This window comes from Oncorhynchus mykiss, chromosome 6 (genome assembly GCF_057628025.1).
Source record: "Oncorhynchus mykiss isolate SJ-2025 chromosome 6, ASM5762802v1, whole genome shotgun sequence".
NCBI classification, from domain to species: Eukaryota; Metazoa; Chordata; class Actinopteri; order Salmoniformes; family Salmonidae; genus Oncorhynchus; species Oncorhynchus mykiss.
The window spans coordinates 69,399,484-69,424,495 of record NC_143027.1 but is presented as its reverse complement, the minus strand read 5'-3'; the positions used below and the strand labels follow the sequence as shown (position 1 = coordinate 69,424,495).

At 42.1% G+C, this 25,012-nt stretch overlaps 2 protein-coding genes across 3 annotated transcripts in view; both read right to left on the bottom strand.

Moving 5' to 3' along the window:
• The window catches only part of LOC110526472 (mitochondrial inner membrane m-AAA protease component AFG3L1), a 12,610-nt gene extending 4,128 nt beyond the window's left edge, over window positions 1–8,482 (bottom strand). The window contains exons 1-14 of the mRNA XM_090238728.1: window positions 8,047–8,482; window positions 7,002–7,089; window positions 6,777–6,845; window positions 6,537–6,658; window positions 5,926–6,075; window positions 5,664–5,738; window positions 5,296–5,420; window positions 4,820–5,090; window positions 4,403–4,540; window positions 3,992–4,145; window positions 3,694–3,801; window positions 1,508–1,633; window positions 1,027–1,137; window positions 644–759 (exon numbers count right to left, since the gene is read on the bottom strand). Coding sequence (XP_090094854.1) covers window positions 644–759; window positions 1,027–1,137; window positions 1,508–1,633; window positions 3,694–3,801; window positions 3,992–4,145; window positions 4,403–4,540; window positions 4,820–5,090; window positions 5,296–5,420; window positions 5,664–5,738; window positions 5,926–6,075; window positions 6,537–6,658; window positions 6,777–6,845; window positions 7,002–7,089; window positions 8,047–8,175 — 1,782 coding nt within the window. The 5' untranslated portion in view covers window positions 8,176–8,482. The remainder of the gene's footprint in view (window positions 1–643; window positions 760–1,026; window positions 1,138–1,507; window positions 1,634–3,693; window positions 3,802–3,991; window positions 4,146–4,402; window positions 4,541–4,819; window positions 5,091–5,295; window positions 5,421–5,663; window positions 5,739–5,925; window positions 6,076–6,536; window positions 6,659–6,776; window positions 6,846–7,001; window positions 7,090–8,046) is intronic.
• On the bottom strand, window positions 8,401–25,012 carry LOC110526473 (differentially expressed in FDCP 8 homolog). Of its 2 annotated transcripts, XM_021607470.3 has the most exons (13): window positions 24,572–24,936; window positions 21,658–21,780; window positions 20,897–21,496; window positions 19,568–19,665; window positions 19,193–19,342; window positions 16,955–17,096; window positions 16,446–16,610; window positions 15,641–15,768; window positions 14,313–14,426; window positions 13,715–13,795; window positions 11,181–11,321; window positions 10,925–11,034; window positions 8,401–10,628 (listed from the first exon to the last, which is right to left on the bottom strand). In XM_021607470.3, exons 3-13 carry the CDS (start codon window positions 20,919–20,921, stop codon window positions 10,535–10,537), a joined length of 1,248 nt encoding a protein of 415 aa, XP_021463145.1. In that variant the 5' UTR covers window positions 20,922–21,496; window positions 21,658–21,780; window positions 24,572–24,936; the 3' UTR covers window positions 8,401–10,534. The 2 variants fall into 2 exon arrangements, with proteins under 2 accessions (XP_021463145.1, XP_021463142.1); XM_021607467.3 differs by lacking the exon at window positions 20,897–21,496 and having other exon boundaries at window positions 24,572–25,012.

The following is a 25,012-nucleotide window of genomic DNA, read 5'->3' as shown; positions in this document are numbered from 1 at the left end:
TTTTTATGAATAATGACTAAATTATGTATACATTTAAATCAGAACTATAACTAAACAGAATAGTACTATGTTAATGTATGGATGTATGTATTATAATCATAATACTGAATGTAATGTGTGTAGTTTTCGTCAAGAATTAGAACAAGGACTTTCTGTTCCTTGTTGGAAACGAATGGAGCAACCGTCAGACCGGCTGGAATACTGTGTTCCTTACAGGACATTCTGTCTCTACCCAGGGAGGGGAGAGACCTTGGGCTAGTAGTATATTGTTTAACAGGTAGCAGACAATGTGGGAAGGCTTGTGAACTATATTGCCATTTTATCTGAGAGGAGGAGAGACATTTATGACGAAATGTGATGTATATAAACCAATGTACATTGTATTATGACCAGAGCTCTCGAAAATAAACGCTACTGATAAATTATGAGACTGGTCTCTGTCCATTCTATGCAAATAAGTATCTTACAAATTCTTAGAAACAGACAGAGTGTTTTAATTGAACAAATAGGAAATCAATTCCTCTAACAGTAGGGTAGGTAGAACAGGGACAGTAAGGACAGAAGAGACAGTGGGTGGGGATAAAAGACAATAGAAGAGGGGAGAAGAGAATGTTATTGAGGGGGGGAAGAGATGGCCGCACACCTTGAGCAGAGGGTCAGCATGTTCCAGGTACCAGCCCACCACAGCATGGCCAGCCTCGTGGTATGCTACAGTGGTCTTCTCTAATGGCTGTAGTACCTGGGTCTTCTTCTCCAGACCTGGGGGGAAAGGAGGGCATGTTTACAACCACAAAGTGTGTGTGAGTTTCATGTCTCAAGGCTGCACTTGTGTGTGTTAGGGGAGGGGGCTTGGTTACTTGTTCAGGAGTAAAAGAGTGGCCTCACTGGCCCCGACAGACAGGGCAGGAAGGTCATGTCAACACCAGTCAGTCTGACAGTTACATTCCAAAGATGAACTCCCTGTTTGAGCCCTGACCCCTGACATCCACTCTCCCCACCATCCCCCAGTCAGTGACAGTAGCTTACCTCCGATGACCCTCTCGATGGCCTGCTCAAAGTGCTTGACGATGATAGACTCGTTAAGGTAGCGTGCTGCTATCAGGGCCGCCTCATTACACACGTTGGCAATATCAGCTCCTGTATGTTGACAGAACCATGTACTGTGTTAACGTCATCATTACTTTTAAAGGGATAGTTCGGGATTTTGGCAATGAATCCCTTTATCTACTTCCCTCACGAGCAAATTCTAACTAGATTATCACAAAGAACGGAAGTATGTGGGTAAAGCTAGCGCAAAGTCAAAGTCTCGCTAATGCTAGTTAGCATTGGCCTGCAAAGCCACCTCTAACTTACTTCATACTGGACACAGAGATATACAAATGGTATCCATGAGTTAATCTGACTCTATGGAAGTATATAAAGGGCTTAATTTCCAAAATCCGAACCATCCCGTACACAGCTAGCTGTCAACGTGCACACAGACAAACACGCCTGGCCCTGCACTCACCAGTGAAGCCAGGTGTGAGGGCAGCTAGTTTCCTGGCCAAAGCTTCAGAGTCTATACTGGAGTCCAGCTTCAGAGGCCTCAGATGGACCTGAAAGATGGATGCTCTGCCTTTTATGTCTGGTGGACCTGAGAGGAGAAGAAGAGAGAGAAAAACAATTTGAATTAGAGTAGGGATAGAAAGGGAAAGAGAGGGGGATCAGGTTTGACAGGGAGGAAGTGTAACATATTTATGGAGACGGATCACTGGTTCAGGCTGGAGGAAGAGGGAAAATATTGACACCCTAGTCACAGGACCCAGGGGAGCAGCTTGCCTCGCTTCCTATCCCTAATGGTTACTATCCCCCGGTTACATAACCCTTCGGTTTATAGAAGCTCTCGCTCAGGCTGCAGTTAGTTTCCATGGCAGACAGAAGAATGCAGGCCTGTGAGGCCAGGCCAGAGCCGCCTACCATTGTACAGCTGGACTGGACTTGGAGGAAAATGGATCCCAGCCGTCAGAAATCTCACCTCACTCACAAAGGGTACAACCACATCCACACAGCTGACATAACATGTTACTGCAATGTTGGGCACAGCTCAAATCAGACCGCTATCGACACAAGGCAATTAGGCGAGTTATGATAGTATTGATGGCAAAAACATTTTGCACAGTCAGTGCTTCTGCACCTGTACTTTTGCCAAGAATGTGACCAAAAATAAATAAATAAATAAATATATATATATATATATATATATATATATATATTTTTATCTCTGTGCACTTCAAGTTTTCACTTCTAAAATGGCTTGATAACAAGGACAAAAACCAGGCAAGCTTTTACTGCATTGCTGAAATGGGGTCATGTCAAATTCTAATCATGTCGGCAAGGGCTGTAGGAAGTGGTTTCACTACCCAGGGAAAGGTGACAGAAAAGAAGCCTCTGTATATTAACCACATTCATTCAGCCAGGACTGTCTGGGAATAGAATCTGGACCAGGAGTTCTCAATGACCACAGGACCCAACAGCGAAAAACTCTGGGCCCTAGTTAGAATTTATAGCACTGACTTTTCCTGTTCAGGTCAAATTCCTTTCCCAAAACTCACAGGGCCAGGCTAGCGCGTTACTATGGTAATGGGGGTCAGGTCAGGAGAGGCGGAACTGGACAGGCATGGCATGCTAATGTCATGAGATATGCCGGCCGGCTCAGGTTGGGTAATCCCACAATAGACTGCGCTCAAGATGCTAATCTGACGACAGGGCAGAAAAGCTCATTCTGTTTGTGGGCTGTTGACCAGAGAGGAAGAGTTGTCAGAGAGCAGAGCCAGAACGCCAGAGCAAAGAAATAAACGCTAATGCCACGTTAATCCTGGGAACTCTAATCCAGGTAACCATCTTCAATCCAGGTAAACTATGTTTAATCCAAGTAAAGCTACGCTCTTTGAGTCACAGTACTGAACACACTGATAAAGCACTGTTAAAGTACTTTTTACTGTAGAAATAGACAGCATTGTGTATACCGTACAGCAGCTAGGTAGCAGCATCCACATACTGTGGCTTATATCTAGAATATATATATATTTTTTACCTTTATTTAACAAGGCAAGTCAGTTAAGGACAAATTCTTATTTTCAATGACGGCTTAGGAAGAGTGGGTTAATTGCCTTGTTCAGGGGCAGAACAGATTTTTACCTTGTCAGCTCGGGATTCCGATCTTGCAACCTTCCAACGCTCCACTAGGCTACCTGCCGCCCTGTATATGTGAGGTACTGATAGAGCTGGACTCTGAAAGAGGGGCCAATGAATTGTCTGATAGTCTGTAACAATGGCTGTGCTGATATGTGGCGACAGGTAGAGAAAGATTAGGTCCTGCTAAAGTTAGACTATCTGTACCTACTACAGTATTTAGATCATTGACAGAACAGAGAGCCATGACAGAACAGAGAGCCATGACAGAGCAGAGAGCCATGACAGAGCAGAGAGCCATGACAGAGCAGAGAGCCATGACAGAGCAGAGAGCCATGACAGAGCAGAGAGCCATGACAGAGCAGAGAGCCATGACAGAGCAGAGAGCCATGACAGAGCAGAGAGCCATGACAGAGCAGAGAGCCATAACAGAGCAGAGAGCCATGACAGAACAGAGAGCCATGACAGAACTAAACAGTTCCAGGCCACACAGATGTAATTTATGAAGTGGACTGACTGTACCTATGTAAATCTGTCTGTCGAAGCGCCCAGGTCTCATCAGTGCTGGGTCCAGGATGTCTGGTCGGTTGGTTCCAGCCAAGACGACCACGTTAGTGCTGGTGTTGAACCCTACAGAACCAACAGAGAAGTGATGAAAAAAACAGTTAAGATTGTATAGAAGGGTCACATAATAAACAGGACACATAACTATGGTTAATTAAACATGGCACATTCATTGAGTGTCTTTGGGAATCATTTCACTTTTTTTGCTTCATTTAACCTTAATTTAACCAATGTAAGACCACCAAACCAGACCTACCATCCATCTCCACTAGCAGCTGGTTGAGTGTGTTCTCCTGCTCACTCTGTCCCCCAAAGTTCCCTCTGCCTCTCTTCCTGCCCACGGCATCTATCTCATCGATGAACAGGATGCAGGGAGCGTTCTTACGGGCCATGGCAAACATATCCCTCACCTGGAAAAGGGAAAGGCATGGGTTACATTACTGGGTAGGTCCACAGCACAACCAATCAACACTTTAGCAAAGTTTATCATGCTTTTTCTATAAAACTGATGTCAATACAGTGATACATGTATTTATTCCCATGGAGGAGTGAAACAAGTGCGTGACCTCAAAGCAAATATTTAGACAAAAAGAGGAAAAGCTAACAGAAATCCACCCTGTAATCCAACTGTCCCTCTTCCTCCCCTCTCCCCTGGGGTAGTACTCACCCTGGCTGGACCCACGCCAACAAACATCTCCTGGAACTCAGATCCGTTGACGGTGATGAAGGGGACATTGGCCTCTCCGGCTGTGGCCTTGGCTAGCAGGGTCTTCCCTGTGCCGGGGGGTCCCGACAACACTGCACCCTGGGAAGCACATGGTCATAGCTGGTATAAGTGGACACTCTTGTGAGTACTTGGAGGTTAGAGTGCAGTGGTGACAGATGCAATGGAAATGTCTATGCAAACAAACAGCCAATTAACTATATTCTCAGCTCGTCATACCGCATACACAACAGCAGTGTTTTCCTGACATGGCCATGAAATCCAACTGCTATTTTTTTTCTTGGTGAGCATTCTCCTGTACAACAGGGTTATTCTGAGTAGTATTTCAGATGCTGGTATGGTATCTAAGAAAAGAGTTACCTTGGGAATCTTGGCCCCCAGGTCCTGGTACTGCCGGGGGTTCTTCAGGAAGTTGACAAACTCTAGGATCTCCAGCTTGGCCTCTTCACAGCCCGCCACATCCTTAAATCTCACATCAATGTTGTCCTTCATGACCTTGGCCTTGGATTCCCCCATGCTGAAGGGGTTGCCCCGCCCCCCGCCACGGCCTCCTGCCATTGGTCCCTGGCGCATGGTGAAGAGCAGGAAGCCAACCAGCAAGAGGGTTGGAAGAATGCTCATCAGGAAAGTACTATATATAAATAAAAGAGAGGAGAGGTTAGCATTAAGGGGCCAATCAATCTATCAACATCTCCAGGGTCAATGAGAGCATGATAGAGAGGACCTTCAAATGAGTTCCAACCCCACAGCTCCTAATCTGAACAACATTCAAATAAAGTCTTCCTGTTCCCACAGCTCTCCACCCATCCTATGGCCTAGACCTCATGATGTCTCACCCGTCGCTCTCGCTTCCATAGATCACCGGTACTCTGTGTGTAGAGTCCAGGCCCATCTCCTGCTGGGCCAGCTCCAGGTTGCGTTCAAACGTCTCCACGCTGCCGATGTTGAACCACAGGTAGCTCTGTGACACACAGAGAGACAAGGGGATGTGAACACACAACTGCTGGCATTCCTCACGGGTTAAATACCAAGCAAAACATTATGGAACATAACCACATAAGACATCTAAATCCAATGCATATTTTATTTTTTACTAACTTGTAAACTCTGTACATTTCTTGAAGTCTAAAGAAAGGGGACCTATGGACAGTGTAAAAAAAAACAAGGCTCCCAAATGTCTCCCCTGTGATTATTTGGTACATACCACCTCTGATGTGTTGACTCCATGCACTGGGATGACTCTGACATACTGTTTGTTGACTACCTCCAGACGGTCCACCTGTACAGAGAACACATCAGACACATCAAAGAATGAAGACCTCAGACTCACAGTTCCACACACAAACAATGACATAACAGCTCCAATGAAAACACAAACAATAATACTTTACTTATGGGTCTTACAAAATACATAGTAATTACATAGTAACTAGTGAAGAAAAGTAAACATAGCCCCTGTCTCTCACCAGTCCTCTAGCCAGGTAGTTATTTATAAAGTCCTTCCAGGAGACTTCCTTCCCAGTCTCTCGGAAGTAGAAATACAGGAACGCAGAGGCCATGCCGGCGAATCCGATCGCGACATTGCGCGTGGTCTTCTCATCCCAGGGGAAATCATTCTGTCAGATTCAGAGAAAACAATGAGGGGAAACAGGGTGGAAATGTATACATTAGTCTCATCAACACACACACACACAAGCGAACACACACAGACACAGTGTTTGAGTGGAAGCAAGCAGAGTGGTGCTCTTGCCAGCGTCTGCCTCCCTCTCATGCAAACGGTCAACCCCTCCATTAGCAGTATGATAAAAGGTGACCCTTTATCCTCTAACACAGCAGCCCTTTAGAAATAGGAAAGTAAAAAAAAGTTGAGTTCTCTCTCTTGCATTACATAACAGGCTGCCAAACGAGGCATTATTGACTGACGTGTTTATGTAGCGTCTCTGGTTCAGATCAGGTAGATTAAAGGGGTGGAAAATCAAACATGAGTGATGACAGAGTGCTGTTGTTGTGGAGAAAACAGGCACATCTTGTTTGTTTACATGTCTGCTCTGTAGAAAGCGGAGGCTTTGAAACAGACCTGGAAGCGTGTCCACCAGTCTGATTCATCCTTCCTTCCGCCTCTCCTCCTCTCTCTCTCACCACTTTCATTTTGTCCCTCTTCTCCTCCGCCCTGAGATTCTGTCTCTTTGGTCTTCTCATCTAAACAAGCAAAATGACACAAGAAATGAAATCACAGACAACTGGCTGTCCATCATTGACATCCCAGTGTTTGAACAGTGTGCCAGTAGAGAGACAGGATATAGGCTTTCAGTAATACCTCCGGTCTCTTCAGATGACTTGTTCACTCCAGGAGTGTCCTCACTCTTTGGGAAGAACTTCTCAAATCCTGAAGCAATTAAAACATCTAATTAGCATAGGGATTGAAGATGTAGGACACAATCAAACAACAACAAAAACGAATTGCACAGTCATCTGTAATTGCCATGGTCATTACATGCATAGATGATAACATCAACATATTCCTGGTGTTAAAGTGATTTACCTCGTGGGGGTTTGGAACTGAGCAATCGAGCCAATGTGAAAGTGCATTGATTTAATCCCATGGGATTGATTCGTTTTAATGCAGAACACTGAGGAGAGAGCAGGATTGGATTAACACAGCCTACCTTGAATCTCATATTCGAAAGGGTTAAAATATCTGCATTAGGCTACTGATATTCAACAATACACAGTTGAAGACTATTCAGATGTTATTCACTGAATATTCTAATTATGATCCCAAACATTTAAATGGGTATAGCAACCGACTTTCTTTGTATAGTTTACTCTGTTAGTCAGCCCCACTACAAAACATTTTTGGGTGTGCATCATTTTTACCCCTGACTATTCATTGAATATAAAACACATCCAGACATAATAACTGAACCAGGCAAACTGATTATTATTACAGTAAAGAATATTTAAGTCCTTAATAAACAGATTAACTCATTGAATTTATGTTAGGCTATAAAAGCATTAGATTTGGCAAAAGGCCTTTGAATGTGTCACACAATTTGGGTCAAGGCTAGAATAATACGAAAAGCTCCGAGACCGTTGCGACAGGATGCAGTTTGTCAAATTTACGTCAAAAGTAGATTTGCAAGTTTTTTGCATTTTATCTAACACTAACAGATTGTCCTCACCTTAACCCAATTATCCTAAATGATACGTTAATTCTCCTAACCTGCTGAGTAAATTATCCTAACCTGATACGAAAAATCAAATCTGACGTTAATTTGATCAAAACTGAAGTGATCGCTTCTAGCCATGACCCACAATTTGCTGCAGCTGAGACGCCCCCTTCCCCACAGGACGCAGCAACTCTACATGTTATGAAGTGAATGAGGGGAAAAATGTTTCATAAGCAAGGACGGGATCTTTGTGCAATAAACTCTTTATGACAAAGTTCATCAAGCATAGGCAAACAAGGCTTAATCATGCATTTTTAAAATATATTGCATATCTGTAATCAATGTTGTGTGATAGCATGACATGGTTCTTTTGCAAGTTGACGGCGGACGGCATTATTTAAATAAATTGCACCCTACCTTCGATAATGAGCTAAAGTTACTGTAGCGAAAAGCTGCGTGGATGGTGGCGCAGCCTCTGCCCCAAGCCTGCACCCCGTTCCGCAGGGGCACAACACTCACTGAAAGCAGCCCCATCATGTGAACCATACTTCGGCTGGAGCAGGCAGAGTGTCCCCGCTGTTGGGGTCGATCGACTCCCGAGCCTCAACAGTTTAAAACTAGCTAAGATTACGCCGAGTGAGATAAACCAAGTCAACAGCCTGACGTAAAATAATTTCAACAAAAAATAACATTCACAAATATGTATCTATGCATGTATCACTGCTGTCAATCATTGGTTGTATGATTTGTACAATAAGGACATTCAATTAATTTAAGTTAAAGTATTCACATTTTATTATATTTATGTTCATGCATACCCACGACCTCATCGGGTCCTTCGAAAGACCGGACTGCTGCTTTGCGATTGGTCAATATGCGTGGAACGATAACAACAAGTGACGTTTATGAAAATGAGGGAGTTCTATTAACCTGAGCCGCGGTGCACCTGTCAATGGCCCGTGACGTAACGAGCAAAAGCGGCGAAGGAGCGCCCTTCTCAAACCTTACAGTATTCTGTAAGGTTGCCAACAAGGCAGCAAGGTCTATACATTTACATATCCTGTCTATAAAATATGTTAGAATTTTCTAACTAGTTTTTAAAATTTATTTTACATTTATTTAACTAGGCAAGTCAGTTAAGAACAAATTCTTATTTTCAATGACGGCCTAGGAACAGTGGGTTAACTGCCTGTTCAGGGGCAGAACGACAGATTTGTACCTTGTCGGCTCGGGGGTTGGAACTTGCAACCTTCCGTTTACTAGTCGAATGCTCTAACCACTAGGCTACCCTGGGATGGGAATGCAGATAAAGCGTTTTTATAAAAATAAATCACTTCTGCATGTGAAAATACCGAATCTTACTCTTTACCCCACGTGTTTGATCTAGCCTGGGCTATGTCACTTTTCTTTGGAGCCGTGGGCTTTGAATCACTGAGGTTGGGGGCAAATGAACGCACACCTAAACAAACTCCTCCCACCGGGCCAGATAATTGAATCCCCTCATTCAGTGGTCACATTTTCCACTACGATCAGATAGAAACAATCCCTCTCATTCCTTTTTAAATACAGTTTGTTGGTACACTGTTCAAAACAGCATTCAGTATGGCCAAGGTACACAGTAACATATGCATTAGCCTCTGCCACAGGCCTGGAGCATAGGGCTACATTGGCAAAAGCTGCCACAATGTCAGCTAAAACCCTCCTCACAACATAGAATTTATTAATACATTATTCATGCTCAACTTCACATGATCTTACAATTCATGTTAATATCTGGATTTTCACTAACACATGGAACATTACACTTGCATGTTATGAAGATCATTATGTAGAGAAAAACATAACACAGCCAAATACTCATTATTTTAAAACAAATAATTTGTCAACATCATCATGCTCATGTCCCCAGAAGTATCATTCGTCAGCTTTCTCATCTCTGAAAATAATGTGCCATACCTTGATGCGGGCTGCAAAACCCCTCACAAAATACTGTAAATAGATCACTTGATCAATGGGTAAATGCACACAGTGTTCAATTGGAATTCCAAATATGTCAGCATACAGTGTGTCAACTTAAGATATAGTTAATCAGCACATCATAATGAGCTCTCCTTCACTTTACTCTCTTGACATTGTTTACATGGCTGCCCAATAATTATACTGTAAAAAAGGTACTAGATTAAAGATCCCTAAGACATAACATACATACCACATGTTCTCTTAAGTGTTTCAGGCAGATAATTCTGTGGTGTTCAAATAAACAATAAAAAAAACATTTTAGTGTCATTGTCCATCATGTAACGCATTGTTTCACAACAGTGGGGTGAAATACCTCATGCCCATAGGGAGGAAGTCTTGAAGAGCTACGACCTAACCTCATTAAAATACCTGTCTCGTTATCGATGTCAGTTAAGGCCTGGAGGTGAATGGTAGTTTTGTTAAATTGATTTGTTAAGATTAATTTGGAATTTAACACCTACTTCAAGGTAGTTAAAGATATTTGATTGTTAAGAGGTAAAGACAATTATGTGACCCACATTGCAATTCATGCCTGCAACATGATGCCCATACAGTACTCTCTCACAGTAACACACAAACTGTACAACATTGGTTAAGTGCTCAGGGATGCGTTACTGTGGGCTATACAGTGCAGCCAGTCTCAGAGTATCACACTTCATTACCGGATCATATAAAACTCTAGTATCCTGCTACCATCTTCCATAGTCCACTGAACTGGAACAAAGTAACTTAACATCCCCACAAAACAACAGAGAGAGAGAGAGCAAGAGGGAAAGCTAGTCATGTTTGTGTCATAAAAATGTCTTGATGGTCCTCAACATAAGAAAAAGTGCCATGGCCACTCCCACAGGTTGTCCGTCACAGTGACAGGCTTAGATCGACAGGGCTACTTGTCTTTCGGATCCGGCGGATCGTCGTGCTTGCGTTCGGTCATCCGGGCACATTTCGGGCAAGTTGTGGAATTGTCATAGAAACAGTCCCTAAAGAGAAACAGCACACAGGGAAAAAGGCAAGTGTCAACCAATCACTGATATTATACATGAACACTACATATGTCTGATAAACGTGTCTGCCAGTGGAGGCTGGTGGAAGGAGCTATAGGAGGACTGACTCAATGTAATGGCTGGAATGGAATAAATGCAACAGAGTCAAACATGTGGTTTCCTTATATATGATGATGTGTTTGTAATGGATGGAATGGAACAGTATCAATGAGCTCATCTTCCTATAGCTCCACCCATCAGCCTCACCTGTTGTCTACAGATAGGGGACTGACCTGTGGAAGACAGCAGAGCAGTCGTGGCACACTGAGGTGTGGCTGTCAAACGGGAACAGGATGTCTCCCTCCTTACACAGCTCACAAACAAAGCCTTTGGCTTGGCACCGCTGGAGAGGGCAAAAGACAGGGCACAGGTCAGTATCACAGGTCTCTACAGCTCAGTAAAACATCTGCCTGCTCAACTGGTTTTCTCCCCAGAATGATTCCTGTTCTTCCTCACCTTTGTGATAGACAAGTACAGTATAAAACTCACGTCACAGTCCAGTTTGATGTGCTTGGCAAAGGTAGTGTGGATCTCTGTGAGAGAGCAGCTGAGTCTGCCACTAGAGATGTCAATCAAATCCTGCAGCGAGTACATGTCATTGTTCTCCACAAAGTGCTGGCGATCATGGAGCTAAGAGAGGACGGGAGATTCAAATACAGTGGGGCAAAAAAGTATTTAGTCAGCCACCAATTGTTCAAGTTCTCCCACTTAAAAAGATGAGGCCTGTAATTTTCATTATAGGTACACTTCAACTATGACAGACAAAATGAGAAGAAAAAAATCCAGAAAATCACATTGTAGGATTTTTTATGAATTTATTTGCAAATTATGGTGGAAGGAGGAGTGGAATGGAGGAATGGGCCAAAATTCACCCAACTAATTGTGGGAAGCTTGTGGAAGGCTACCCGAAATGTTTGACCCAAGTTAAACAATTTAAAGGCAATGCTACCAAATATGAATTGAGTGTATGTAAACTTCTGACCCACTGGGAATGTGATGAAATAAATAAAAGCTGAAATAAATCACTCTCTACTATTATCCTGACATTAAAAAATAAAGTGGTGATCCTAACTGACCTAAGACAGTGCATTTTTACTAGGACTAAATGTCAGGCATTTAGTCCTACACATGAAAAAACTGAGTTTAAATGTATTTGGCTAATGTGTATATAAACTTCCGACTTCAACTGTGCATATCTACTTCCATTTCCCCGTACCCTTGAACATCGACTCAGTACTGTGGATTCATGTACACTGAACAAAAATAAAAAGCAAATTGCAACAATTTCAAATGTTTTACTGAGTTCATAAGGAAATCAGTCAATGGCTGTGCGAAAAACGCTGGATATTGGCGGGAACTGGAAAATACTGTTGTACACGTCGATCCAGAGCAACCCAAACATGCTCAACAGGTGACATGTCTGATGAGTATGAAGGCCATGGACTGGAACATTTTCAGCCTCCAGGAATTGTGTGCATTATGCTGAACCATGAGGTGATGGCAGTAGATGAATGGCACAACAATTTTTTTAAAATTTTTTTTAATTTATTTTACCTTTATTTAACCAGGCAAGTCAGTTAAGAACAAATTCTTATTTTCAATGACGGCCTGGGAACAGTGGGTTAACTGCCTGTTCAGGGGCAGAACAACAGATTTGTACCATGTCAGCTCGGGGGTTTGAACTCACAACCTTCCGGTTACTAGTCCAACGCTCTAACCACTAGGCTACCCTGCCGCCCCAATCGACAATGGGCCTCAGGCTCTCGTCATGGGATCTCTGTGCATTCAAACTGCCATAGATAAAATGCAATTGTGCTCATTGTCTGTAGCTTATTCCTTCCCATACCATAACCCCACCAGCAAACCACTCACCCAATCGTCACCACACACACTACACTGTCTGCCATCTGCCCGGTACAATTGAAACCGGGATTCATCTGTGAAGAGCACACTTCTCCAGTGGCTATTGAAATCGGTTACAATGCCAAACTGCAATCAGGTCAAGACCATGGTGAGGACGTTGAGCATGCAGTTGAGCTTCCCTAAGACGGTTTGAGAGTTTGTGCAGAAATTCTTCTGTTGTGCAAACCCACAGTTTCATCAGTTGTCCGGGTGGCTAGTCTCAGATGATCGCAGATGAACGTGGAGGTCCTGGGCTGGCGTAGTTACATGTGGTCTGCGGTTGTGAGGCCAGTTGGACATATTGCCAAATTCTCTAAAACAATGACTTATGGTAGAGAAATTAACATTAAATTCTGTGGCAACAGCTCTGGGGTGACATTCCTGCTGTCAGCATGCCAATTGCACACTCCCTCAAAACTTGAGACATCTCTGGCATTGTGTTGTGTAACAAAACTGCACATTTTAGAGTGGCCTTTTATTATCCCCAGCACAAGGCGCACCTGTGTAATATTCATGCTGTTTAATCAGCTTCTTGATATGCCACACTTGTCAGGTGGATGGATTAACTTGGCAAAAGAGAAATACTTCCTAACACATTCATGCACAGCATTTGAGAGAAATACGCATATGGATATCATACATATGGATATGTGCATATGGACAATATACTACAATGTAGAAAATGTTAAAAATAAAGAAAAACCCTTGAATAAGTAGGTGTTCTAAAACTTTTGAACGGTAGTGTATATTTATTTTCTTTATTGTATTCTGCATTGTTGGGAAGGGCCCGTAAGTAAACATTTTACTTAGTCTACATCTGTTATTTACGAAGCATGTCACATTTTAAACTTGATATGATTCTTACATCAGCATGTTATTAATAAAAGGCCAGAGAGTGGCGCTGTTGCAGCACATACTGAGCCATGACATCAGCAAAAATGGGTTCCTCTGGGTTGTTTAACAATACTGCTGCAAGACCCTTATGCAAAGCACTGGACGCAAATGCAATGTCCTTTATACAGAGATTGGAATGTGATATTTATGTGATGCTATGGCTGTGGTGAAGATGTCGTGGAGATGTTGGGATGATGTTGTGTTGATATTGCAGGGATGTTGCTGACCTGCAGTAGCAGCCGTGCCTCCATAGCCTCCTTACAGGTGATGAAGTAGGGCTTCATCAGTAGGATGTCCTGACGGAGCTTCTGCAGGAAGGAACACATTCACACACTAGCCATTAGTCACACCCTGATTCCATAGGCCAATGTCAGACACAACATGTTCTATGGGAAATCGCTTTTGAATGTGAATATTTCTAATTTCATGAAACTATCTGATGAAGCTAGTTCTTTTATATACCATAAACAAGTGTTTTTCTTCTCTGGCCCGACAATCTCCCCAATGACAGAAAGAGCTGTCTATCTCCCTCAGTATTCTAATCCCTCACCACAAAACACACTGGCACAAATAGAACCGCTGACTGGTGAGAATGTCCTGAAAACAAAAGCCTGGCCTACTGTGTGATAGTACAGACAAGGAAGAGCTCCCAAAACAAGTTCTATAGCAAACCCAGACTTCATCCCAGTTTATATGGAGTGGAGATGGAGTGCAAGACAAAACCAAAAACTGTACAAAAAGACAACCACATTTGAATGAATTTATGTCACAAACATTCAGTACACACTATTCATGCAGAGTCCCTGTTGCTGATATGTCACCTACCCTGATCTCCACTAGTTCCTCCACAAAGTTGAAGAGCAGTGGGTTGACCTCCCTCAGTTTCAGTACAGGCCGGGGTATCATCAGGGCCAGGTAACGCATGGAGGAACGACATACCTGACCAGAGAGCAGGGGACACACTGTTAGAGATAGAACTGCACAGAATGAAAATAGTCAAACACAGACGCTAAGAAAACAGTGTTTTAATGTGTTCTGTCTCCATGTGATACACTGTGATAGGGTTATATGCTCTCAACATCATAGGATCATTCTTATTCCCGGCTTCAGGCCTGGTTCTTCAGTGATTTTTATCCATTACACGGTCACCAAAGGAAACAGAGGTGCATTCTCTTACCAGCTGCTCATCATGTAATATAAGGTAGAGTTTGTTGAAGTTCCTGGTAGTGTAAACATCATGTAATATAAGGTAGAGTTAGTTGAAGTTCCTGCTTGTGTAAACATCACGTAATATAAGGTAGAGTTTGTTGAAGTTCCTGCTTGTGTAAACATCACGTAATATAAGGTAGAGTTTGTTGAAGTTCCTGCTTGTGTAAACATCATGTAATATAAGGTAGAGTTTGTTGAAGTTCCTGGTAGTGTAAACATCATGTAATATAATGTAGAGTTTGTTGAAGTTCCTGCTTGTGTAAACATCACGTAATATAATGTAGAGTTAGTTGAAGTTCCTGGTAGTGTAAACATCATGTAATATAAGGTAGAGTTTGTTGAAGTTCCTGCTTGTGTAAACATCATGTAATATAATGTAGAGTTAGTTGAAGTTCCTGGTAGTGTAAACATCATGTAATATAAGGTAGAGTTTGTTGAAGTTCCTGGTAGTGTAAACATCATGTAATATAAAAGGTAGAGTTAGTTGAAGTTCCTGCTTGTGTAAACATCACATAATATAAGGTAGAGTTAGTTGAAGTTCCTGGTAGTGTAAACATCACGTAATATAAGGTAGAGTTTGTTGAAGTTCCTGGTAGTGTAAACATCACGTAATATAAGGTAGAGTTTGTTGAAGTTCCTGGTAGTGTAAACATCACATAATATAAGGTAGAGTTTGTTGAAGTTCCTGGTAGTGTAAACATCACATAATATAAGGTAGAGTTTGTTGAAGTTCCTGGTAGTGTAAACATCACATAATATAAGGTAGTGTTTGTTGAAGTTCCTGGTAGTGTAAACATCACGTAATATAAGGTAGAGTTTGTTGAAGTTCCTGGTAGTGTAAACATCACGTAATATAAGGTAGAGTTTGTTGAAGTTCCTGCTTGTGTAAAAAATCTATATTGATAAAGGAAAAACAGTGTGCTATTAGCGTCTCTCTTTGGTACCTTGCGTGGCTCAAACTCCCAGTTGTGGATGACGCGTGCAGGGATGACAGCGGTGTCATTCCAGTGGCAGGTGCTGCAGTAGTACTGGCCCGTGTAGTCACACTGCCTGGCCTCGCTGGGCACGCCCCCTACAGGACAACACAACACAGTGAAGAGCATTGCAGCATGGGGCTCCGTGAGCGATTATGACACCACGCCACACAACTCTCACTGACATAACGGTCTCAGAGACAACTCACTGATCATGCAACTAACACTGTCACACAACACTCACTGACACATTCCGGAACAAATATTTTCCTAACCACAACATAATTCAACTCTTAATGAGATACTACAACTCAGCATAGCTTTTGATTTACATTCAACATCTCCCAGGGAGGAGAACCCTGGCAAGTAACTATTGCTGTAACTTTTAATGATCACATTATACTATCAAAGCTGATTTAACTCTCCAAGCTCGATGTGAGTGCATTAGATTAGCAGGCTGAGTTAAGCACCATCTGTTCTATTAGCATAGAGAGTGGATGAGTGACTGTGCTCTAGCTAAATCTCTTTAGATCCCCACAGAGAAGCACTTACTGGGCTCCAGGTTTACCTTGTACAGTACAGTAGGTTTAGTCACATTAGTCTGTGAGAGGAGAAGAATGTCCACACAGCCCATTGACCCAGAGGTTAGGCATTGCTTTTATAACTGTGATTGTGTTAATACAACAAGGGTCCATAGACATCATGCCCATATATTTCAATTTGTGCTGACTGCTAATTGGCTATCAAGTCGGTCTCATAAAGGCTGAACACTCACTTAGTGACACAGGCATGCGGCACTCAGCACAGCGGTAGTCCTGCCGGTCCAGCCCGATCTCTGGGCAGATGCTTAGCTCGTACTCTGACTGGTGGCTGACCTTTGACCTCACGCAGGACTTGTTGATGAGGTTCAAGCACTTGCTATGGCAACGGTAGTAACATCCTGCGAGAGGGACAGGGGGACAGAGATTTTAGTCAACAGCTAACTACCGTTTTAAAATTCAATGTGACTTAAGATTCTGGAGAGAAAGTTGGCCATACGGTACACCAATTCAATTTCTCTCTCCAACTCAATTAATTCACCAGGGCCAACGTCGACCAATAGAGGAGAATAGAAGGTCTCAGGAGGGCAGTGTTGCCTAGCAACTAACGCTGTTCAGTTTTGGTTGCTTAGCAATGCTCTCTCTTTTATAGTTTACCCAAGTTCAGCCATACAGCTGTAACCGTTCAGTGTCCATGAGGTTTTACCACTGAGAACATTTTGACTTAGTTTTAATGCACTCTTACCTGTGCAGGTGTACCAGGTCTGGATGAGGCCCCAGATGATAGTGCTGCACTTATCACACGTCTGTTTCACACTCTTGCTCTTCTCCTTGGAGAAACGATGCTCCAATAGTACCCTCAGGTTTGGCTCATCCTCTTCAGGGTCCTGTTGAGTGACAAGGAGCAGAGTCAATCAGAACACAGCATTGTGTCAGAGACCTACACTATAGTCTCTGTTATTAATCAACTGGACGAGTTCACTGCAGCACTTTCAACCCACTCATTCTCACAGTGTGTGAATGACACCAAAACAACCCATATTTTAAACAATTCAGGCAATCCCAGCAGAATCCAGACACTGCAAGGGCTATACGGGGTGGTTTCAAATGTTTTTTTTAAAGTTAAAATGTGACAACCACAGCGAGAGACTGACATAACATGGACACGAAGACCAAAACAAGACGTACATTGCCTTCAGAAAGTATTCACACCCCTTCGACTTATTTCACATTTTGTGGTTACAGCCGGAATTAAAAATGGATTAAATTGATTTTTTCCCCTCTCCCCCATCTAAAGACAATACCCCATAATGACAAAGTGAAAACATGTTTTAGAAGGTTTTGCAAATGTATTGAAAATAAAATACAGAATTCTCTCATTTACATAAGTATTCAGACCCCCGAGTCAATACATGTTAGAATCACCTTTTGCAGCGATTACAGCTGTGAGTCTTTCTGAGTAAGTCTAAGCACCTTGCACACTTGGCTAGTACATTATTTGCCCCATTATTCTTTTTAAAATTCTTCAAGCTCAATAAAGTTGGTTGTTGATCATCGCTAGACAGCCATTTAAGTTTTGCCATAGATTTTCAAGCTGATTTAAGTCAAAACTAACTTGGCCACTCTAGAATATTCAATGTCATCTTGGTAAACAACTCCAGTGTATATTTGGCCTGTGTTAGGTTATTGTCCTGCTGAAAGACAAATTTGGCTCCCATTGTCTGTTGGAAAGCAGACTGAACCAGGTTTTCCTCTAGGATATTGCCTGTGCTTAGCTCTATACCATTTATTTTTATCCCCCCCCCCAAAAAAAACCTCAGTCTTTGCCGATGACAAGTATACCCATAACATGATGCAGCCACCACCATGATTGAAAATATATAGAGTGGTATTCAGTGATGTGTTTTGTTTGCCCCAAACATAACACTTTGTATTCAGTGCATGAAGTTAATTTCTTAGCCACATTGTTTGCAGTTTTACTTTAGTGCCTTATTGCAAACAGGATGCATGTTTTGGAATATTATTTTTCCGTACAGGCGTCCCTTCTTTTCACTCTGGCATTTAGGTTAGTATTGTAGAGTAGCTACAATGTTGTTGATCCATCTTCAGTTTACTCCTGTCACAGCCTTTAAACTCTAACTGGTGGAATCCCTGAGCGGTTTCCTTCTTCTCCGGAAACAGAGTGGCTGAGTTTATTGATATGCCATTCAAAGTGTAATTAATAAGTTTACCATGCTCAAAGAGATATTTCAATGTCTGCTTTTTTTTTTTTACTCAATTAGGTGCCCTTCTTTGCGAGGCATTGGAAAACCTTGCTGGTCTTTGTGGTTGAATCTGTGTTTGAAATTCATTGCTCGACTGAGGGACCTTACAGTTAATTGTCAGTGTGGGATACAGAGCTGAGGTAGTCATTCAAAAATAATGTTAAACACTATTATTGCAGACTATTATTGAGTCCATGCAACTTATGTGACTTGTTAAGCAAATGTTTACTCCTGAACTTATTTAGGCTTGCCATAACAAAGGGGTTGAATACTTGACTCAAGACATTTCAGATTTTCATTTTTATTTAAGTTGTAAACATTTCTAAAAGCATAATTCCACTTTGACATTATGGGTTATTGTGTGTAGGCCAGGGACACAAAGATCTCAATTTAATACATTTAGAATTTAGGCTGGAAAACAACTAAATGTGGAAAAGTCAAGGGGTGACTACTTTCTGAAGGCACTGTATGCTACACAGTAATATTGTATTGACATTTCCAGAGGTAGTGAATGATTTGTGAATGGCTTTCATGCATACACAGTGCATACACAGTTCATGTTCACAAGTAAGTGCTCTGACTCTTCTACGTTGGTTGACTCTTCTTACGTAGATATGACTACTGCCATCTACCTACCATGACTAATTCCTTACCCCCTTAACTCATGGCCTATGGGCAGTTCAATACTTCCCTCTACCTCCCCTCTCCCCTGGTCTTACATTGAGCTCCTGTAGTTTGAGGCGTAGGTGGATGAGTTTGACCACAGTGTCCTTCTGTCTCTCTGAATGCTCAGGCAGCTCCAGGATTAATCTCTTACACTCCTCTATGGCCATCTTCAGCTGCTCAATGTCCGACGCTACAAACGAGCCCTGCACGGGGACATACAGTAAAAACACACAAACACACATAAGTCCATGCATGAGCAGACACCAAGTCTCACATTAACACATACTGATTGCCATTTAAACTGCACATAGACAGACAAGTGTATCCATCACAGTTGTGTTTTCACTAAGAATGACTTTTCATGCAACCACACCGACTAGTCAGTGGTTCACTAACATCCAAAATGGACGTATAAGGATTGTTCTTACGACAGGTCGAGAGAAGTGGTCCTCTGCCAGTCCCAGGTCCATGGCTCGGTCCAAACTCTGGTTTCTGCTCTTAGAGGAGAAGAGCTCAGGTCTCAGCTCTGAGGAAAGACAGACAAGAAGTACTGTAAGCATTGTTCTCTCTCACACACACAGTAAAGCTCACGCACGCCCACTTAAACCTCACACACAACACCTTTTACAGAACACACATTTGTCTAAAAGGAGTTTCACCCTCTGAGTGGATAAAGCAGTCACAATATACTGTTTTTATACAAATATGTGCTCTGTTTAAAACCAAAGGGAAACTGCCTTTGAAGTGCTAAAGGTCACTAGGTAACAGACTTAAACCTATACAAACTCAAGATTAACAGGCAGATATGATTCATCTAACAGTCCCACTGTACAGATGTGGGCCAGACATCAGCTTACGCTCCCACAATTTACACCTCACCTGTTGGATTTAACAAAGGCTATCGTCCCTGATTTGCAATAATCTTATTCTTCTTCGTAAAATTATTTGGGAAACGTTTATGCTACTTCATTAAAGGGTTTGACAACAAAGAATTTAGAATTATAGTACAAAGGCAAGTCATGGCAGATAGGAGCTTTATTCTCTGACACCAACTCAAATGTGGGTTGCTGTATTATCAGACTAATCACACAGAAAAGCAATCTGACAATCTGATGAAGAAAGTTCTCCTTGGTTTAGCTCGGCTCCCAACTTCAGCACCAGAGCATACACAGTTCAGCTCGCCAGTCTTTAAATCAAAGGGAGTGCTAGTAGGCCTGGGGGGCATGTAAACTAATCAAATATTTAAAGCCTTAGAGGAACCAGAGAGAGGCTTTAAGCCATTTTGTGTGGTTTTGTGCCAGGGTACCAGACATTGGCTGAGGGCTAGCCTCTTTGAAACTCTAAGCTTCTACATCTCCAAAGACCACTTCCTGATAAAAAGCTGCTTCCCAAAGCTTTTACTTTTGGCTGTAACAGACGCCCCAACACAGTAAGAAATTGATCAATTAGGCCTAAAGATCACGAGGGACAAGATTCCCCTCCTATCATCATAAAAAAAAAAAATATATATATATATATATATATATATATATATTATGAAAATACAGAGATGCTACATGACATGTGCTATTACATCAGCAGTTAGCCTGGACCCTCTGCAATAAGCATTTTGGATGTCTAACAACTGACTAGTTCAATAGATAGACCTAGAGCCAGAACATATCATTACAACGTTCAGCAGGTAGTAGTCTCAAGGTAGCCCGTATCAAGTAAACCCATACCTAATCTCACTATCTAGGCCTGCATATTGTTTGTACCTGCATACACCTCAGATGACATCATGGTAGCGAGAGACAAGACATCCTGAGTCGCTGGCTGCCAGAAAGTGCTGGAGAGGCAGACAGATGCAGCTGAAACCTAGACAGTGTTCTAGTGAACTAGGCTAAGTGTAGGCATATGATTACAGGAATCGTTCTGAACCACAGTACCACCTAATGCTCCTGTCTCAGTTCCTCTCATTACTTTTGGCCCATAACTACAGATCCAAGGTCAGTTGATGTTCTTGATGAGCTCATAATGGTTAGGGCGCTGTTGCAAGAGTGGTACTAAATCAGATATTAAGCAACAGAGATATGGAAAGGACAGCAGCCTTCTTCCTCTTTCAGTCTATGCTGTTGTTTAGCTGTACAGTCAGTCACATCATTTCAAAATGTATAGATTGTTCCATCTCTTGCAGACTATAGTTCTGCAGACAAAGCTTGCTCTGGTACCGGTTGCAGCACTAAACTTGCAGATGCAGACTGGCTGCACAGACAACATGAACTGACTTCCCATCAGGCTACTGCACTACTCCATCTTCCATAAGAGACTGCTGCAGTGTCATCGGGTTGCCGGCTCATCCATTCTCCAGGCCTTTGCTGAGATGAGTAAAACACACAGAATCTGCCTCTGCATTCTCTTTTCATCACATGGCAATCACATTCAGCACAGGTGTTAATTCATTTCACATTCTATAACACATGTATATTGGGACCCATCAATGAACTAGGCTCCTATTCAACCCGCCAGTCACACTCACCATCTCGAGAGGGGGTTTTACCCCCTGGGGGGCCGCCCTCCTCCTCACCCCGATCAAAGGGGTTGAGGCGGGCTTGGCGAAAAGAAGCAGGTCTCTCATGATATTCCATCTCACCGGCTACATCTGTGGAAGACACACAACACATGGTCAGTCATGAACCAGAAGGACGAGAGACACATGGACTAGGCTACGTTCCACCTAGCCAAGCCTCAAGAGAAAGGGGGGGGGCTCAAACTCGCTCTAACTTGACACTCCCTCAAGGACAGAGTGGTTATTTTCTATCCAGTCAATATGGCTGTACTGCCATTTATTGCTTTGTAATTTGATCCTGTGAGTGTTCATCTTCCATGTTTTATAGATGAAGGTGAGCTACCATAAGCATGAGGATATGGGTACAGAGAATTGGTACTCAGGCATGGTTGATATGCCATATTATGATGTCTTGTAGGGATCAGATATTGACACATGTAATATGCATTATCACAGACACATAACCATAGCACAGTCATCAGAGCTGCAGGATCAGCTCAGATGAGCACCCACACTGTCTGAAAACAAGCAAGACTCCCATTAAAAGTAATAGTTTAGAGGGTTGTCACTGTTTTTGCTTTGACTTATAGCCTAAACATGTCCTCAAATACTATATTTTATTATTTTACATGCATTTAGAAGCTATTTTACCAGAGGTGGACCAAGTCACTATTATTCGAGCGTCAAGTCACAAGAAGAGCCTTAAGTCGAGTCCCAAGTAGAACAGTTCAAGACTCGAGTCAAGTCCAAGTCGTGCATTCTAAGAGCAAGTCAAGTCCAGTCACAAGTTTAAGTCAAGTCTCAAGTAAAAAAAATAACTATACATGCAAACGCCTTGTCCAACTACAAATCTTTGTCTATCTATTGAGGCTACCAGACAGCCCTTTCCATTATTTTGCTACAACACATTTTGACTAGCCTATGTAATAGTAAAATAGGGACCTTGTAGCAGTCATAAGGGCAAGACATCAGCTGAAGACACGTCAACGTGCTCAGAATGTAGACTTATTTACACGTCTTGGTAATCCAATGGTGAAAGCCAGATCATACAAAATATATGAGGAGATTTACCAAATATACACAGGCAATAGCCCAAAAGAAATAGCTTCTGTATCAGGCTTAACCTGTCCTATCTGAATGGACACAGGTCGAGGGCAAGACTGTACACCCTCCCCCCTGAGAAACCAAATCTAACAGGAGCTCAAACAGGTAGGCCTACATAATATAAGCGCTTGGCCCCCCCCAAAACCATACAATTACCCAATTGGCAATTACAACCAATAAACTGGTTCTACAATGTAAAAGGAAATTTCCACATCCATTGGTGCATTCGTCTTAATCAGACTTAATGATTATTCATGATATTTCAACCCCATGCATACATGGAACAATATGTTCACACACATGACAGAAACATGACAGAGTCATAGGACACAGACACACAGAACCCCGACATAACCCAGGGAATATGAACAAAGGAAACCATACATTGAATTTAATAAACAGAACTTCTACTTCATGAGTCTTACGAACGTTAATGTGCACTACACACATTGCGCCAACTCAGAGTAAGAAATGGTTGGCTAAATGAAATGGTATCAATCGTATGTTTATCAAACCAGAAACATAAATCTCTACGTGTTGCAATAAACGGTATGAATATAGAATGATGAAACTTTAGCAATTATTGTAGTATTTGATGGAATATAGATTTACCTCATAGGGCATATGCATTTAAACGTGTGAAAGCAACAGCAAACATTTTAACAGGAAAAAAGCGGAGGCTAGAGCCGCGCAGGAGGCTATGGTGCGTCTTCGCCACAGTAATAATTCATTTTAACAACAAATTCCAAATGCCAGCTTCATAAGTAAATTACCAATTTCAAGCAATTGTTACTAACCAAAACACCAGTAGGCATATGATCATAAGTGTTGCCCCGTTGCTGGTGAGTTTACAAAGTAAACCGTTAATATTCTTGATCACCACATTTTTTTGGAGCTGCATATTTATCGTCTCTTTTGCGCTACACTCGATCGTATAGTGAGTGAGTGGTACAGCAAATCATCAATCTCTTCGCTTGCTCGCCCAACCTGTGTTGATTGACAGTTTGCTGGTCGGATCAGAGTGCCGAGTGTGCGTTTCACTAGCCAATCTGTTGCAGGTTTTTTGCAAGGGCGATGCTGCGGCTACTGTCTCTGGCTACGTGTAGAAATCAATCCACAGTATAATCTGTGCCACAAAATATTACAAACCTGGCCAGATCATTTTAATTCATAAATCTCATGTCAAAGTCGAGTGCTGATGCTCCAAGTCATTTTCCTTTTCTATCAAGTCATCAAATTTCATCAAGTCATGTGACTGGAGTCCACAACTCTGCTTTATACAAAAAATTGGTATACAACCTGTATAGTTCCAATACAATATTTTAGGTTGACAATAATTATATTAAACAATTTGATATCACATGCCATACTTTTATTTTGCTGCATAACAAACATCTGGAGTATGCCTCTACTGCCATGTATTCAATTTAGACTGTTTTGGATATCTCCCTGGCCAATATGGCTGCCATATCACTCCATTCTGGAACGTCAAGGGTTTCTGACAATATCCCTCTATCTAGTAATTTAATAGTATCTCAACTAGCTAGTTAGATAACGTTACCTACAAAACAAAAGGGTAGCACGTAAGAAGAGTTTTAAAACATTGGAAGACTTGCATGAGCCAAGTAGCCAGTAACTATAAACGGCAATGTTATCAACAATGTTAGCTGTGAAAACTAAAATCACTGTAAATATGAATAGCCAGCTTGCTAGTAAAACAGTCGTTAGCTTAGCTAGCTAGCCTACTTGCTAGCTAACATTCCCTAGACAGTTTACTTACCCCATTGTCCACCTTCAAACAACAAGATTTCATCCGTATATTATTGATGTTGGACACTTTGAACGCTGTGCAATCAGTTTTCTTCGCAAAAATATACTGTATCCTCTGGTTCTCTGTCATCACCATCATACAGCATGATTCCAATGTTTTTCTCTGTCAGCGCAGGAATACTTCTTTGCAGCGATACCTCGCGGGAAATTTATGTAACAACAACCATGACTGGTGTTTTGCTGGCAAAAGTGGTATGCACTTGATGCATGCGTACATGATACAACATTCATAAATCAACCTGGATATCGTGGCATTTTGTTTCTTGAATCACTAGCTCTGTCTCAACGCCTCAAAAAAAGAGCTACACAAAATCTGAGTAGCGTTTGGTGAAGATTGCTTAGAGACAGTGTTTTTTTGTTCATTGTATGCTTGTTTAAAACCAACAGGGTC

What these genes read in the sequence shown, in the direction of transcription:
- LOC110526473 (XM_021607467.3), bottom strand. Translation starts at nt 21,766, where the DNA reads ATGGAATATCATGAGAGACCTGCTTCTTTTCGCCAAGCCCGCCTCAAC. An exon ending in ACCACTTCTCTCGACCTGTC is followed by an intron (nt 19,343 to 19,567) that starts GTAAGAACAATC and finishes GTCCCCGTGCAG; the next exon opens with GGCTCGTTTGTAGCGTCGGA. An exon ending in GACCTGGTACACCTGCACAG is followed by an intron (nt 16,611 to 16,954) that starts GTAAGAGTGCAT and finishes TCCCTCTCGCAG; the next exon opens with GATGTTACTACCGTTGCCAT.